At 44.8% G+C, this 15,777-nt stretch overlaps 2 protein-coding genes across 2 annotated transcripts in view; both read left to right on the top strand.

The window, feature by feature from the left end:
• The window catches only part of LOC115524921 (ubiquitin carboxyl-terminal hydrolase 28-like), a 30,297-nt gene extending 27,092 nt beyond the window's left edge, over nt 1-3,205 (top strand). The window contains exon 4 of the mRNA XM_030331701.1: nt 3,103-3,205. Coding sequence (XP_030187561.1) covers nt 3,103-3,203 — 101 coding nt within the window. The 3' untranslated portion in view covers nt 3,204-3,205. The remainder of the gene's footprint in view (nt 1-3,102) is intronic.
• USP28 (ubiquitin specific peptidase 28) overlaps nt 3,120-15,777 on the top strand; it is a 37,421-nt gene continuing 24,763 nt past the window's right edge. The window contains 10 exon segments of the mRNA XM_030331699.1: nt 3,120-3,207; nt 4,135-4,235; nt 4,238-4,293; nt 9,064-9,150; nt 9,879-9,918; nt 9,921-10,015; nt 10,865-10,938; nt 11,868-11,944; nt 13,400-13,548; nt 15,309-15,436. Of these exon segments, the coding sequence (XP_030187559.1) occupies nt 4,136-4,235; nt 4,238-4,293; nt 9,064-9,150; nt 9,879-9,918; nt 9,921-10,015; nt 10,865-10,938; nt 11,868-11,944; nt 13,400-13,548; nt 15,309-15,436 (806 nt within the window). The 5' untranslated portion in view covers nt 3,120-3,207; nt 4,135.

The following is a 15,777-nucleotide window of genomic DNA, read 5'->3' as shown; positions in this document are numbered from 1 at the left end:
CTTATTGGCCATTTGTAGATATTCTTTGGAGAAATGTCTATTCAGATTCTTGGCCTGTTTTTAACATTGGCCTGTTTTTTGTTTTTTTTTATTATCCAGTTGCATGAGTTTATTTATTTAAAAAACATGTATCTATTTTGAGAGAGTGTGTGTGAGCGGGAGAGGGGCAGAGAGAGGGGGAGAAAGAGAATCTCAAGCAGGCTCTGTGCTTGCTGTCTGGAACCTGATGCAGGGCTTGGACTCCTGAACCGTGAGATCATGACCTGAGCCAAGATCAGGAGTTGGGTGCTTAATGGACTGAAACACCCAAGCTCCCCTTTTATTGTCTTATTGTAAGAACTGGCCAGAATGTTCAGAACCACAGTGAATGTATGTCCTGATGGTAGGCATTTTTGTCTTGGTTTTAAAATAAATGTGTTTTCAGGGTGGTGTGAAAGCCCAGAGAAGACCTCTCATCCAGCAGAGGGTGTCCAGGAAGACTTCCTGGAGGAGATGGCCTCCAAACAGAGGCCTTCAGGAGGAATAGGGTCAGACAGGAGTGGAGGGTAGTTAGGGGAGAGAGGCCAGAGCCTGGTGTGTTGAGGAGGTGCATCAGGTACACTGTGGCTGGCGGGTGGAGGTGAGTAGGGTTGAAGGAGAAGCAAGAGGAACTAGAAGGGTCATGTCATCGTAGACCTTTTGGATCAGGGTGGGCGCCCACCAGGCATTTGGGAACCTTGGGAGTGAACAGAGAAGGGGACTGGAGGCACCAAGTTTCTATTTAAAGATTGTCCTGGCTGCCGTGTGGAGAAAGGAGAAGATTGGCAGGGGAGCAGAGGGGGCAGTTAAGAGTGGATATAAAGAGACCGCTGGGAAGGACCACTTAGTTATCCTTCCAGATGCTCAGGCTCAAAGCTTCATCTCTGGCTCCTTGCTTCCTCTCCTGCCTCCCAAAGGATCTTCAGTAAATCCGACCGCTCCTCACCTCCTCCATCGGCATCCTGGCATCCTGGCCTGGCTCAACTTTTCATCCATAGCCCTTCCCACCTTCCAGTCTACCCTTTGGTTGACTTTTTTAGTTTGTTTACTCTCTAGCGAGTAGCTATTCTAGAGAATAGCGTTTCTTTTTTTTTTTTTTTTTTTTTTAATTTTTTTTTCAACGTTTATTTATTTTTGGGACAGAGAGAGACAGAGCATGAACGGGAGAGGGGCAGAGAGAGGGAGACACAGAATCTGAAACAGGCTCCAGGGTCTGAGCCATCAGCCCAGAGCCTGACGCGGGGCTCGAACTCACGGACCGCGAGATCGTGACCTGGCTGAAGTCGGACGCTTAACTGATTGCGCCATCCAGGCGCCCCCTTTTTTTTTTTTTTTAATTTTTTTTTTTGAGAATAGCGTTTCTGATGTTTGGGCTACTGACATTTGGGACCAGATAATTCTTTGTTGAACAGGGCCATCCTGTGTATTGTTGCATGTTGAGCAGTGTCCCTGGCCTCTACCTGCTGGATGCCAGTAGCGCCCCCTCCCCCAGGTACTGGCAGCTGAAGACACATCTCCAGGTGTAGGCAGGTGTCCCTAGGAGGGGAAGGGTGCAGATTCACCCCCAGTTAAGAACTGTTGTGCCGAAGGGTGCCTGGGTGGCTCAGTTGGTTGGGCGTCCGACTTTGGCTCAGGTTATGATCTCGTGCAGTTTGTGTGTTCGAGCCCTGCGTTGGGCTCTGAGCTGACAGCTCAGAGCCTGGAGCCTGCTTCCGATTCTGTGTCTCCCTCTCTCTCTGCCCCCTCACCCCGCTCAAAATAAATAAAACATTTTAAAAAATACTAATAGGGGCGCCTGGGTGGCGCAGTCGGTTAAGCGTCCGACTTCAGCCAGGTCACGATCTCGCGGTCCCGGGAGTTCGAGCCCCGCGTCAGGCTCTGGGCTGATGGCTCAGAGCCTGGAGCCTGTTTCCCATTCTGTGTCTCCCTCTCTCTCTGCCCCTCTCCCGTTCATGCTCTGTCTCTCTCTGTCCCAAAAATAAATAACGTTGAAAAAAAAATTAAAAAAAAAATACTAATAAAATTAAAAGTGTTTTCCATTTCACAATTAAGTATAAAGTTTGCTGTGGGCTTTTCATGGGTACTCTTTCTCAGCCTAAGAATATTCTCTTTTGTTCTTAGTTGGCTTGGGATTTTATTCTTGAATAGAGTTGAATGTTATTAAGTACTTTTTCTGTATCTATTAAGATGATTATTCCTTTAAGTGTATTTTGATGGTAATTTTCTAATGTTAACTCAGTATTTCATTCTGCAATGAACTCAGCGTGGTGTTACTATTTGATTTTGGGGGGTAGATTACTGGATTTTATTTGCTAATATCTTCTTCTTTTTTTACATCTGTGTTTATGTTGTTGCTTTTCCTTTCTCACTATTCTTGACTGGTTTGGGATATATCTAGATGTTATGCTGACTTCATAAAATGAGTTGGGGAGTATGTCTTCTTCTTCTTCTTTTTTTTTTTTTTTTTTGTTTTAGTTTATTTATTTTGAGACAGATAGAAAGGAGGCAGCGGAGGGGGAGGGGCAGAGAGAGGGAGGGAGCGAGGAGAATCCCAAGTAGGCTTCATGCTGTCAGCACAGAGCCCGACCCATGGATTGTAGATCATGACCTGAGCCAAAAATTAAGAGTCAGACACTTAACCAGCTAAGCCACCAAGGCGCCCCTGGGGAGTATGTTTTTCTATTCCCTAGAAGAGTTTGTGTGAGATTGAAAATATCTGCTCCTTGAATGTGTTTGATATTTAGCTGATGTTTTTATGATGACAGATAAACTATTAACCTCCATATATGGGATGTGTATTTTACTCTGTGGAATAAGACTGCAGAAGTGGGTATTGATTCATTACCTCTCAGCAGCTTATCATTCCTGCCCTTTTGGCTAATCTTAAGGTTACCGTATAGCTGTGAGTTACTCATTTGCCTCTGGCCTGGAGTAATAAAGTTTGTTCCACAGATGAAGCCAGTGTCGTGAGAAACTAGGGAGCATATCTAGTTTTGTGAAATGCTTTTGCCTTTTTTCCTACTGTACAGCCAGAAGGCTGTTGTTTCCTACATATAGATTAATTAAATTTCTGTTATCTTCCAGAAGTGATAGACCTTACTCATGATAACAAAGATGACCTACAGGCTGCCATTGCTTTGAGTCTGTTGGAGTCCCCCAACATTCAGCTGATGGAAGAGATCTGAACAGGTTATTATGCAATTTATCATCTTTACTCCTCACAATAGTATGTAGGTCAGAGGCAGTAATAGCTGTGGATGCCACTGAGGGACAGTTCTGCCAAGCTCTTTTAATTGTATCCAAATGAAGTTTTTAGGAGAAAATTTAAATTCCCATTAGCTTACTTTTTGGTTTACTTTTTGACAAAGCCAAATATGGCAAAGGTCTTAGAGTAGGTGTGGTCTTTGAGTAGAGGCCTGCAGGCCTTCGTAGTTTGCACTTGAGAGGGAGAGAAAACCATCCTAGTACAAACATCTGACAGTATGTATCCCCTTCATAAACTTGGAGGCTTCGTACACATTGAAGGTTATGTTGTTGGCTCTTTGAAAATGAGTTAACGCTCAACTACCCCGTCTCAGAAGTGACCACACATATCTTTTTTGAATTAGTACTAATTGATGATTGACTGGTATTGTTCATAAACATCTAGTTCCAGTGGAGGCCTGTCAGTTCTGGACATGTTTATTCCCTCACACTGCTGAGTTGTTTCAGGAAAAACATAGGGCCAGGTTTTGTGTGCTAGGCAATTTGAAGGCTCTTATCTCTAGCAGAGTGTCTCTCTTGCCTCTCTCAATGGCAAGGTCTGAGATAGGTCACTGTTGCTGAAATCTGAATCTTTTGATACGGCAGCCATAAATAGTCTTGAGTGTCAGCTCGGTTCCATCATGGACCTTATTGGTAATAATCTCTGTTACGGACGGATTAGCATCCATGTCTAAACCTTACTTTTCATTTAGATTATAATGTTATAGCTACTATATAGCCCAGTGATTACCCAGGAAATAGTGTATCTTGGCATTTCGAATTATCTATGAAAGATGACCATGATTCTCCATATAATACATTGTTCTTTAACTTTTTCCTTTTTTTGTTGTGTGGTGTGTTGGCACACTATAGGATGCGCGAGGCAGCCTCTGCAGAAACTAAACGCTCAAAGAGAAAGCGCTGTGAAGTCTGGGGAGAAAATCCCAATCCCAACGACTGGAGGAGAGTTGATGGTGGCCAGTTGGACTGAAGAATGTTGGCAATACATGTTGGTTTAGTGCTGTTATTCAGGTATGATGTGTTTAAGAAACAACTGTGTCTTCTGGAAACAACTTTGTCATTTATTCGAGTTGAAATGTAAGAACCCAGCTTAGAGAAATGGAAGCAGAGGTATAAGACTAGTGTTTTCCCGCATGGCATTATTGTGTTTTGCTCTCCTGTGTTTGGGTCTAGATGCTGTGGTGTCTAAATTAGCAATGCTAAAAACAAATATCCTGTGGTTGCAAATTCGTTTGTAAATATGTCGAATAGGTGGTTTGGATCAGCATTTTGACTGAAAAACGTATTACAGCAGAGTTAATAAGGAGAAAGCAGTTTGGGACACAGATACCCAGGCAGGAAAAGATGGCGGCCTGGAAAAGGGAAGCAGTATAGCCGTGGAAGGAGAGAAAAGCTTTCTAGAGTTATGCAGGAGATCAGATCTACAGGTGCTGGGGGAGAGGTTGGATAGAGGGGATATGCACGAGACCCGCCGAGAAAGACTCCAGGGTTTCTAGCTTGACAAACTAGGTGGATGATAGGATGGTTAGATGCTGGAAGAGGAATATTTGGGTGTGTGTGAAGAGGGGGATCTCAGTTCGGTTCTACACATGCTGAGTTTAAGGTGCGACACGGAGATGCGTAATAAACCGGTACTGACTTGAATCTGCCGTTCAGGAAAAAGATGTGGGCTACACATGCCACTGTAGGAGTCAGTGGCTTATAGACCACAGTGATAGAGCCCACGGAGTTGACGAATTCCCCCCTCGAGAGTGTTGCCTCTCTGGAAGTACCTCCCAGGCATCTTAAAACTTAATAGGGCCACAGTGGTGGCACCTGATCCTGCCCCTCCAGTCTTCCCCTTTGTGATACTTGACCTCTCCCCAGCGGCTCAGCCAAAACGGAGGCCTCCCTTTCCACACGTAGGATCCAGATTCTTGCAGCTTACTCTGTGCCTGGCCCTGTGTTAGCACTGGGGAAACAGCGTGAATAAAGGAAAGTCGTTAACAGAGATTTACTTTGAAAAAAGCAGGATGGGCAGTAAATTATACATATCAAGTGGTGAGAAGTGCCATAAAGATGAGTGAGGGTAAGAGAGCTGGGCAGGAAGAGGCCTCTCTGGAAAGGAGGGCATTTGAGCAGACCTGAAGGAGGTGAGTGGATGCGCCTATACTTACATAAAGGGCACGGTAGGCAGAGGGACAGCAAGATTGAAAAGACCCAGGTTTAGGAGTTGTTAATGGTGTTGAGAAATCGAAAGAAGGCAGAATGAGTGCTCATGGGCAGGGAAACAGACAGTGATGATATCAGAAGGGTAGTGGAGGTGAGGCGGGGGGTGCTCAGCATCACAATGAGGACTTAGGAAAGTGCAAAAGTATTGGAGGTTTAGAGCAGTGAAGTGAGCTGATCTTCCATTTCACAAAGATGGCAGGCATCTGTGTTGAGGGTTAGCATGTAGGAAGGAATGTGGACTTCGGGACCTCAGTCGTCCCTTTCCGAGAGGAGGGGGGAGAGGCTGAGGACCCTGCCTGCCCTCCCACCCTCCTCAGCCTTCTCGCCTGTGGGCATATTGAAAGGCGTAGAGGGGGCTCTTCGCTGTCAGCACGGAGCCCACTCTGGATCCTCACATTTCAACTCTCTCTCCCGCTCCCCTGCCCACGCTGTCCCTTTCTCTCTCAGAAAATGAATAAACATTAAAAAAAAAATTAAAAAAAAAAAGGCACAGAGAGGATCACAAAGTAAGGTTTCTGAGAAAGCCGAGAAGACAGGATCTAGAGCCTGGAGGGAGGATCAGCCCGAGTAGGAAAAGGGCAGGGGAGTAATAGGGGAGAGGAGAAGGAGGAAAGGCGCATTGCAGATTACAGCTGGTGGCTTCAGATCATTGTCTCTGTGAGGTAAGCAGCCCTCTTCTGAGTCCCTGGAGAAGGGATGGCGTCGGGTTAAAGGGGCGGTTGCTGTGGACAGTGAGGCCAGTCGGCACCAGAACACAGTAGTAGGATTTCTGCGAATGTGAAGGTCTGCTTGAGGGTGTTGACCTTAAATGCGTACTGACGTCAGGATGGCCTGTTTTTATCGGGACTTTCTCTTAGCAGCGCTCTGAGACTCTTAGGTGGAAACTGAACATTATTTAGGTTGGGGGCTTGCTGGGTTTGATGCCAAGGGCAGTTTGGGGATTTAATGGGGGATGGTTAAAGACCATGGAATCAGAGCTGGAGACAGGAAGGGACTGGTGGTCAGGCAGAACAGAAGGGAGTCCGTTGGCTTGGGTCTTTGACAAAGTCAAAGAACAGATGTCCTCTGGGTAATTGGATCAGTAACGCTGGAAGACAGGTTGCAGTCCAAGAGCGGGCTTTTCCGAATTTGTGATCTGAGAATTGGCCGCTTCTCCGGAATTGATACATCCTGCATGTGACCTCAGACGTGGTCGTAGAGATGGAATGGAGGAATGTGTCCCTAGACATAAGATGCTCACAAAGCCAAGGGGTCCCAGGCTGAATGGGTGTGCTTGTGTTCCCTGAGCAGACGTTAGTTGAACACCCACTGTGTGTGTAGCCCTGTTCTAGGCCCTTGAGATAAAAGAATGAGTAAAACCGACACAGAGCCTTGGGCTTGTGGAAGTTAAATTCTCGTGAGGCAAGACACACAAAGAGCAGTAAAGTGGAAAAGTAACTAGTTAACTAAACTTACAGAACACATTAGGTGGTGATCACCGTGATAGAAACAAGAGCAAGGTTAGGCATGGCCGAATTGCTGCAGAGGAGATGGGAGAATCAGGGCACAATATAAACTGTGCTGCTTAGGCCTCGCCCGAGGGAGGAGGTTGGAACAGATGCCAGATACTTGAGAGGTGATGGAGTGAGCCAGGCAGCTTCGGGGGAGACACTCCAGGTGAGGAAAGCACAGAGCAAGGGCCCCAACGTGGGAGTGGGCTTGGTGTGCTCACGGCGCTCAGGAGGCCCGAGGGGCTGGGATTCTAGGAGCAGAGGAGGGAGTCACTGAGGGTTCTGAGCAGAGCAGTGATGAACTCTGACTCCTCACTGTCGCTACTGTGGGCAGAACAGAATGCAGGTGGTGAGAGACAGTGGACAAAACTACACAGGAGGCTGCTACAGTTGCCCACGTGAGAGGTGATGGTGGCCTGGACCCAAGGCTGGTAGCCTTGGGGGAGTTGGATTCTTGATTTATTCTGAGGGCCGAGCTAACAGGATGTCCTGTTCTGTTGGGTGTGGCCAAGACTTGGGAGAGGAAGAGCTGTTTGCCCTGTGGCAGGTGTCCGTGAATCAGCAGCTTTATTTCTCTTTATTTCTGTCGTCTCAGGAAGACAGAGGAACCTATGTGGCAAGTGAATTGATCCGGGCAGGGAGGGGGTCCCTGGAGGCAGGGAGACCATGAGCAGTGACCCAGGTGAGAGGTGAGGGGAGTCTGATGAGCACTTGGTAGGGATGGTGGGGGAGAGGTAGTTACGAAGAGCACCCCCGGAGGCAGAGTCCAAGTGACTTCTTCCTCAGTGGATGTGGATGGATAACAAAGAAAGGGTTCGAAGATTCCTCTGAAGTTCTACACTTTGATGAGTAGAGGAGAAGTGTGTAGTTAAGTGAGTGACACAGAGAATAGAGGAGAAGCAGCAGATGTTGGAGGGTCGTACTGACGCTGGATTGGGAAGCATATTGTTAGCTCACACTTAGATGGCTTTTAAGATGCCGGTGTCTTGAGGAAAGCCAGATTCCGGTGAAGGAGAGGAGGCGGCACGGAATGACTTGTGAATGTAAGGCCGTTTTCCTCGTGGTGGAAAAGAAGCCCTGGGAAATGGTCTGGTGCAGTGAGCAGAGTGGGAATGACCACGGGAAGGGGCAGGTGAGGTGGGGAGAGAGGGGGGCAGGTTGAGTGTGGAGCAGAGAGGTCTCGCCCTGGCTCCAGGTAGGCAGACCGTTGGTGCCGTAGCGTTACCAGGCTTCACCAGCACTGCCCGGCGGGACGCTCCCCCTGGCGGTTGAACCCCAGTCGGGTCGTCATAGTGGGAGGGAAGCCGCAGGCCTGCGGTCTGCCTGGATGCTGCTTCCAGGCTTCCAGTGAGCAGGCCTGAGGGGGTCTTCATCTGTGGAGTCCATGGGATGAGGAGTTCTCTTCATACAAGGGATTTGTAAAAACTTGAACCCTCAAGAGATATTCATAGTCGAAACATGTATGACTTACAGACAATAAACCAGAGATAATCTGCTGTTAAATAAAAAAAAAAAAAAAAAAAAAAAAAAGAATGGTTTCTATGACAAAGTGGAGAATAGCACCCACTGCTGTACTTGGCACCCAGCTTTAGAAATAAACGTTACAAGTCCCTGGACTGCCTGGTCCCTAAACAATGTGCCATATTGTCTTATATATATTTAACCTATTATCAACCATTTCATACTCTGTTTTTCTGGAACTTCGACCTCCACAGAACATAGCTCTGAGATTTCTCCATGTTAACCTTGTAGCTCTTAGGCATTCAGTTCCACTGCTGTGTCTTAGTCCCCGTTCCAGAAACATTTTCTCTACAATATTAATGACTACATAATAGCCTATTGTGCACATGTACCATAGCTTATTTAATCTATCTCTGTCGTTAGCCATCATGTTGTTTCTGGTTTTCCCCTAAAAGGATTCATTTGGTCAGCTAAATTTTTACACGGAGCCATCGTCATTTCCTTAAGCATAGAAGTAGAAATAGCAGGTGACAGTCATACGTGCTTCTGAGGTAAAAGAAGTATCTTTTTGCTGCAGTTATTTTGAAAGAAAGGCTAGGAATCTCTTTCTTTATTTCAGTCTCTCTTCCAACTGCCTGAATTTCGAAGACTTGTTCTCAGCTATAGCCTGCCACAGAATGTACTTGAAAACTGTCCAAGTCACACGGTGAGTTGGTGTGGAGAAATCCTCACTCTTGCTTAGTCCCTTGCGTCCCAAAGGCTTTGAAATTTTGGCTAAAGCTAACAGCTGTGATGTTTTTTGGCTCGTGCTAGTATTTGTTTTCATTTCCAAATGGCCTTTTCCTTCCTTGTGACACGAAACAAGGGTCTGCAAAAATGTAAAGTTAAGTAAAATAAAATTAGGAAAGCGGACCCAAGAAAGCTGGTCGGTCATCCTGGCAGCCTTGACTTTTCTGCCTCTGAGCGGAAGGTTCAGAAACACTCGTTCTGTGTGAGGGGTCCCTCACTGCTCATTGGCAGCTGAGGCCGAGTGATGCAGAATGGGTGACCTGGTGCCAGAGGCCTGGATCCTTCTAGAAGAGCCTGTGGTGGGTTCTCGCCAACGACGTGGCCTTCTGCCGGTGATCTAACCCTTCCCAGGATTTCACCTCGGGGATGCATTTTCCTAACAGGAGGGAGGGCAGGCAGCTTAGGAAAGTAAACATTTTTGCCTTTCTGACAGTATTCCCTTTCAGGCTTCCACACAGATAGTCTTCAGTTTAAGGCAATCCCCACACGGACCTTATAGAGTATGGGTCACATAGTTTGAGTCCCCACTGCTCTAGACTAGGTAAATATGAATTAGGGAGGGATCAGTGACAACGCTTCTCTTTCGTATGTTATAATTTTCCAAGTGAAGGGTTGTAAGAGCACACGTTGCTGTCTCCTCTACAGGAAAAGAGAAATATCGTGTTTATGCAAGAGCTTCAGTACTTGTTGCTCTGATGATGGGATCAAATCGCAAATTTGTAGACCCTTCCGCAGCCCTGGATCTCTTAAAGGGAGCATTCCGATCACCTGAGGAACAGCAGGTGCGAGAAGCCTGTGATTCTCGTGTTTCCCTCAAACCCTGTGATGTTTGAAGTCCTGCCTTGTGGATACTACTCTGATGTTGCCCCAGTTCAGCCATGTAGTCAGCCCTGAACATGACTAAGGACCAGAAGTGTCCCGGGTCCAAGTACACAGGGGCTGTTGGGAGAGAGAGGAGGAGATTGGAAAATATCTCAGCGAATCATAGCAAAGGGTCACTGACAAAAGTAAAGCCATTTGTCTGCACATTTGCCTTGGGATGGCCCCGATAGAACTCCTGTTTTTTAATATCATCTAAACCTAAGTTCAACAGCTTTTCTGAGCCATCTTTGTCTTCGAGACATTAGGACTTCCCTTTCCCGCCTTGTGTTAAAAAAACAGAGCTGTCACTATTAGAGCAGTGCCTTCTGTATAAAATGATTTTCCCTCTGTTTATCTAAAGGTCTTACAGTCCTACAAATTCTCAAAACATTTCATAAAACTTTCCTTTTCTCCGTTCAGATCTCATATATTCTAGAGCACTGTAGTCCGTTCTGTGACTTTTTTTTTTTTTTTTTTTTTTTTTTTTTAAAGGGCCTACCTGGAAGAATTTGTTTGCTGGTTGGTTACAAATAGATGTGGCCAGAAGTGGTGAACTTCCAGTTTCCTCTCTGGCCATAAGCTAGTCAGAAGCTGCCTTCTGTCTGTCTGCAGGAGCTGCCTTCCAGTGCTCCTAGCTTCATGATATCTGTCCTTGCTTGGTAAAGAAGTCCTTTCACAGCAGTGGTGTCTTACTCGTTGGTGGGATAAGGGCAGATTTCATTCCTGTAGTGTTGGGTCTAACTCTTCTGCAATTTGTGCCTCTCTTATAGCAAGATGTGAGTGAATTCACACACAAGCTCCTGGATTGGCTGGAGGACGCATTCCAGCTAGCTGTTAACGTTAGTGAGTGTTGAGGATTCGTTTGTACAGCCTTCCTACTCACAGTGGTCCAGGGAGAACTGCAATATGGGGAAGCGGGGAAATGGACAGGGTTTTGCTTCTCAAGCGGAAATTACTGGGCTTTGCCAAACTTCACAGGGTCACCATTCAGATACTTGTCATTTTGTATCCTCCTTGCCTTTGCTTTTCGTCTCTGAGGATGTAGATAAGCATCTTGACCCGCAGCTTTTTACCGAAGGGCCAGAACTCTTAACTTTGTTGAAGTCACAGCCCATGCTACAAAATGTATTTAAAAGTCAGATCAGTCCTAGATGTGAGCATGGTGGTAGCACATGGATACATTGAATTTAATCATTTCAGTCACTGAAACGAATTTCAGAAGTGAAATTCCGGGCAAAGACTACAAGGATCCCTTTTCGAATACAGATGCTGAGACATTTTCTAAACTGTTTTAATGCTGAGTAAAAGACCTGTACATCATAGGACAGCTTTGTACATGGAAGCTTACATAGTAACCATTAAGATGGCTTGTAGAAATAAACTGTTTTCCGTCATTTCTGTTGTGCCCCTGGGAAAACTTTGTTTATTTGCAAAACTGCTCAAGAGGGTTGATTCTTATTTCTGTCCTGTTCTGTAACTCGTATACATCTGTCACTTCTTATATATAATAACTGTATAAAGACAACATGTATTTTTCTGCATGTGGGACGCTCCTGTTAGACTTTCAGCTCCTCACGTGAAGCCAGGGATCAGGCCCATATATTTGTTCCATGAGTGTTTAAACTGATTTAACGCATTACTTATTTTAGACCATATCTGGCTCTTTGGAGGTCGATGAAAATGTACTATTTTCGCTTTTGAATGATGATTAGGTTTAGTGCAGTGCTTATCTGATCCAAATGATAGAGAACTGTTTCCTTTTTTTAAAAGCAGCAATCCCAGGAACAAATCTGAAAACCCAATGGTGCAGCTATTCTACGGGACTTTCCTCACTGAAGGGGTTCGTGAAGGTAAATTCTTTCCTCTCAATGTTGATTCTAGACCTGTGACCGTATCTGTATTACTCGAAAAGGCTTTCGAGTCAGGCAGTCCCAGGTCTGAATATTGGTTCTACCTTCTTAGGGTGTGTGTAATCCTAGACAAACGGTGTGAGTGCCTGGGACCCTCAGCCTCTTCATCTGTAAAATGGGCATACATAGTGTCTGTCTCAGAATTGTTAGATTAAATTGTATAATGTTTGCACAGCCTACGTCCAGTGTTAATGTCCGTCACAGTGATGCAACTCAATTTTCTCTGTGTTGTTTTTTTCAATGTAATGTTTAATCTCAAAAGGCTTTATTGAGTTAGACTGCCAAAAAATGTTTCTCTGCTATGGAGGCTTATCTAAGCTGCATGTTGGGTGTGTAATTTTAATTCTTTTTTAACTGTGGAGAATTTTTAGCACACGCAGATAGAGCAGTCTAAAAACCCACGTGAACTCGGCAACCATTAGCCCATGGCCAGACATTCCCTAAGTTGTTTTTTTCTCTTACCCCTCTGATATTCTCTTCAAAACAATCCAATACCACTATCCACTCCAAAAAGTAGCATTTCTTAATATCAAATATTTAGTCAGTGTTCAGATTTCAAGTTGTTTTATAATTCTATATATCTGGGGGGAGGGAATGAGTGTTTATTTTTACAGTTTGTTTTAATCAGGATCAAAATGTGGATCATTTATATTTGGTTTGATACATCTTTTAAGTCTCATAACAAAATCCATACACTCTCCCCCATCTTTTTTTTCTCCTTGAAATGTATATTTTAAGCAACCACGTTGTTTTGGGGTACCTGGGTGGCACAGTCGGTTAAGCCTCTGACTCTCGATTTTGTCTCAGGTCATGATCTCACGGTTCGTGGTTTGAGCCCCACATAGGGCTCTGCGCTGACATCGTGGAGCCTGCTTGAGATTCTGTCTCTCCTTCTCTCTTCCCCTCCCCTCCTTGTGTGCCCTCTCGCTCACTCTCTCTCAAGATAAATAAACTTAAAAAATTTAAGAAACCAGGTTGTTTTTGGGATTCCCCACAGTCTGAAATTTCTCCCCTTGCGTACCCATGATACAGTTTAACACACTCCTCTCTACTCCTCTTTTTACAAATGGGTAGTTGGATCTAGAGTTTGACCAGATTCAGGTAAGGCTTTTTTTGGCAAGACGAATTCACAAGAGATGGGATAGTCCTTGATCAGGAGGCACGTAATGTCTGGTGGTCTTTCTTTTTGTGAAAGAAAGTTCATGGCAGTCGTTTGTGGCCAGTACCGGGATCTGCTGGTCGTTGGCGGTGGCCGCACAGGCTTACGTGCACTTCTAACCGGTTCTCAGCAAGTTGCTGAAACAAGAAGATAACCTGTCTCTGTGGTGCCAGAAAAAACAGGCTTCAGATAATACCAGTGATGTCTTTAAAAGAGCAATCTGTTTCTTTGCCTAGGAAAGCCCTTTTGTAACAATGAGACCTTCGGCCAGTATCCCCTTCAGGTAAATGGTTATCGCAACTTAGACGAATGTTTGGAAGGGGCCATGGTGGAGGGGGACATTGACCTGCTTCCTTCCGATCATTCGGTGAAGTATGGACAAGAGGTAAGTTGGACATTTTTATTTGCTGTGCCAGTGACAGAGCCAGTTAAGTAGGACTGAGCTTTTTGGCAAACTGTCTTCCCATCAGATAGTAGCTAACTTTACATTTAACACGTGGTGAACTAGTCTGAAGTTTCTTACGAGTTGCTATGCATTAGTGAGTCTTAGTGTTTGATAAATGAATTCTTTACCAAAAGTGTGAATTTGAGTTAATCATATAAAGGTTGTATGCTGCTTCTGATGTTTTAAGTATGATCAAGTTTCTCTTTTTCTGTTGAAGCCTACCTGTACCTGAGTAGGGAGAACCCACTGCCTCCATATTTTCGGAGGGTAAAAGTACAGTGATTAACTCCTATGGTATGCCATTTAGAATATTTTCCCTCTTACAATATTTACTGTTCTTCATAGTACATTCTGCCTTTGCTTTTAACATTTTTCAAGTTTAATATTCGTTTATTTTTGTGGGTTGGAAAGAAGGGGGGGAGTTAGAGGGAGAGCACTGGTAAGCAATACCTCAAAGGATGCCAGTTGGGTTAGGAATTAGTGAATTTGGAGCATCACTGTCAGTACCACACAGCTTGGATCATTCTCCTTTCATCACGTGTGTTGAAACGAAGCTGTGGGCTTATGTGAGTCCAACTCAGTTGCTGACTCTTTTTGAATCCACATCGGGAGCCTGACATGAGCCTTGTCAGAGTGCGCTAGGCAGCCATAGGGCAGTGTGGGACCTAGGCCAGAGCTGCCGGCTCCCGGCTTTCCAAGGAAAGTCCTAACTCAGGGTCGGGAGGCACAGCATTTGTCCCATGCATGCTCGGCTGATGCGTGCTCTTACAGAAGGGAAGCTCCTTAGATCTCTGGAGACCTTTATTCCAGAATGGGAACTCGGTATAAAAGAAAATAGAAAACTCGTATCCTTACTTAGATTGACCCTGAGGTAGTCAGGCTGTCTGGATTCACCTCATGCCAACAAGGGTGCGTGGAGGGAGCTTAGCCATGTGCACCTTTGGTAAAGGGAGCATTGTAAAGCTGTTCTTGCAGACCTCTGGCAGACAGGTGAATTGAGCAGGAATGCCTTCCCTGGGCTAGTGTTTCCTCATCTGGGATCAGGAACAGTTGAGATCTTTTTTTATAAGTCTGTGCTTTCTTTCCTTGAAACTCAAGGTAACATCTAGGTAGTTTGACCGGGTCCCTTATAAGACATCTGTGAATTCTTAGAATTCAGAGGTTTTTTCCAGAAACTTGAGCCCTCATAATCATGAGGCCATTTCAAGTTTCTTTTTTAGAAATAAAGGGGATTCAAATTATGTTGAATAGCTTGTGAACACACATATTAGTGTTTTGAGCTGATTTCATGGAGATGATTGTCTCCTTAGTTATATGCTGCTTAGGTCGTAATTTCTAATTCTTTGGTTAGGCTAGCCATTTTCTTCAGGTTTTGATCCTCTTCTGAATACTGATGACTTAGTGAGTCAGTTGTGTAGATTCTTGGTGCAGTTCATGCATTTAAGGGTGGTTACTTCTGAGGACGATAGTTGAGTAAAATGTTGACTGGCTTGTAAATATGGAAACTTGAGGAATGTTTAGCCATATTCTCTAAGAGGGCATGATTCTAAGTGGTCATTTTAGTATTGGGGATTAAAAAAACCCCCAAAACTCCAGGGTGAATTTGATTTGAACATAAATTCTATACCAGAAGAAGAAAGTTTAAATCTGGCTTTTGCTATTTCCTCAAATTAACTTCTTTATTTTTGCTTCTGACATAGCGTTGGTTTACAAAGCTGCCTCCAGTGTTGACCTTTGAGCTCTCAAGATTTGAGTTCAATCAGTCCCTCGGTCAGCCAGAGAAAATTCACAATAAGCTGGAATTTCCTCAGATCATTTATATGGACAGGTGAGTTCTGTGATGGGTTGTCTTCTTGATGTATTGCAGAAGGAGAGGGGAGAGTTTACTAAGTGTATTGTGCATAGGAATCCCCTGGAGGTTTTGATAATATGAACATACGGATTAATGGAATTCATGGGATCTAGGGTAGGGCCCAAGAGTTTGCATTTCTGAGAAGTTCTCGGGGTGATGCTAATGATGATTTTGATCTGGGGACCACAGTTTGAGTAGCTAGGCTTCAGGTGAAAGCCTGCTAATTCTCGGGTGAAGAACAGTGTGTGAAGTAGCCACAGTGTATTTCTTTCTAATCTGAATACCATTTGTATTCCTGGAAAAGAAAAATCCTAGAC

The sequence above is a fragment of the Lynx canadensis genome, chromosome D1, assembly GCF_007474595.2.
Source record: "Lynx canadensis isolate LIC74 chromosome D1, mLynCan4.pri.v2, whole genome shotgun sequence".
In the NCBI taxonomy this organism is placed as follows: Eukaryota; Metazoa; Chordata; class Mammalia; order Carnivora; family Felidae; genus Lynx; species Lynx canadensis.
Note: the sequence above shows the minus strand (reverse complement) of the source record. Positions and strands in the feature narration are given on the sequence as shown.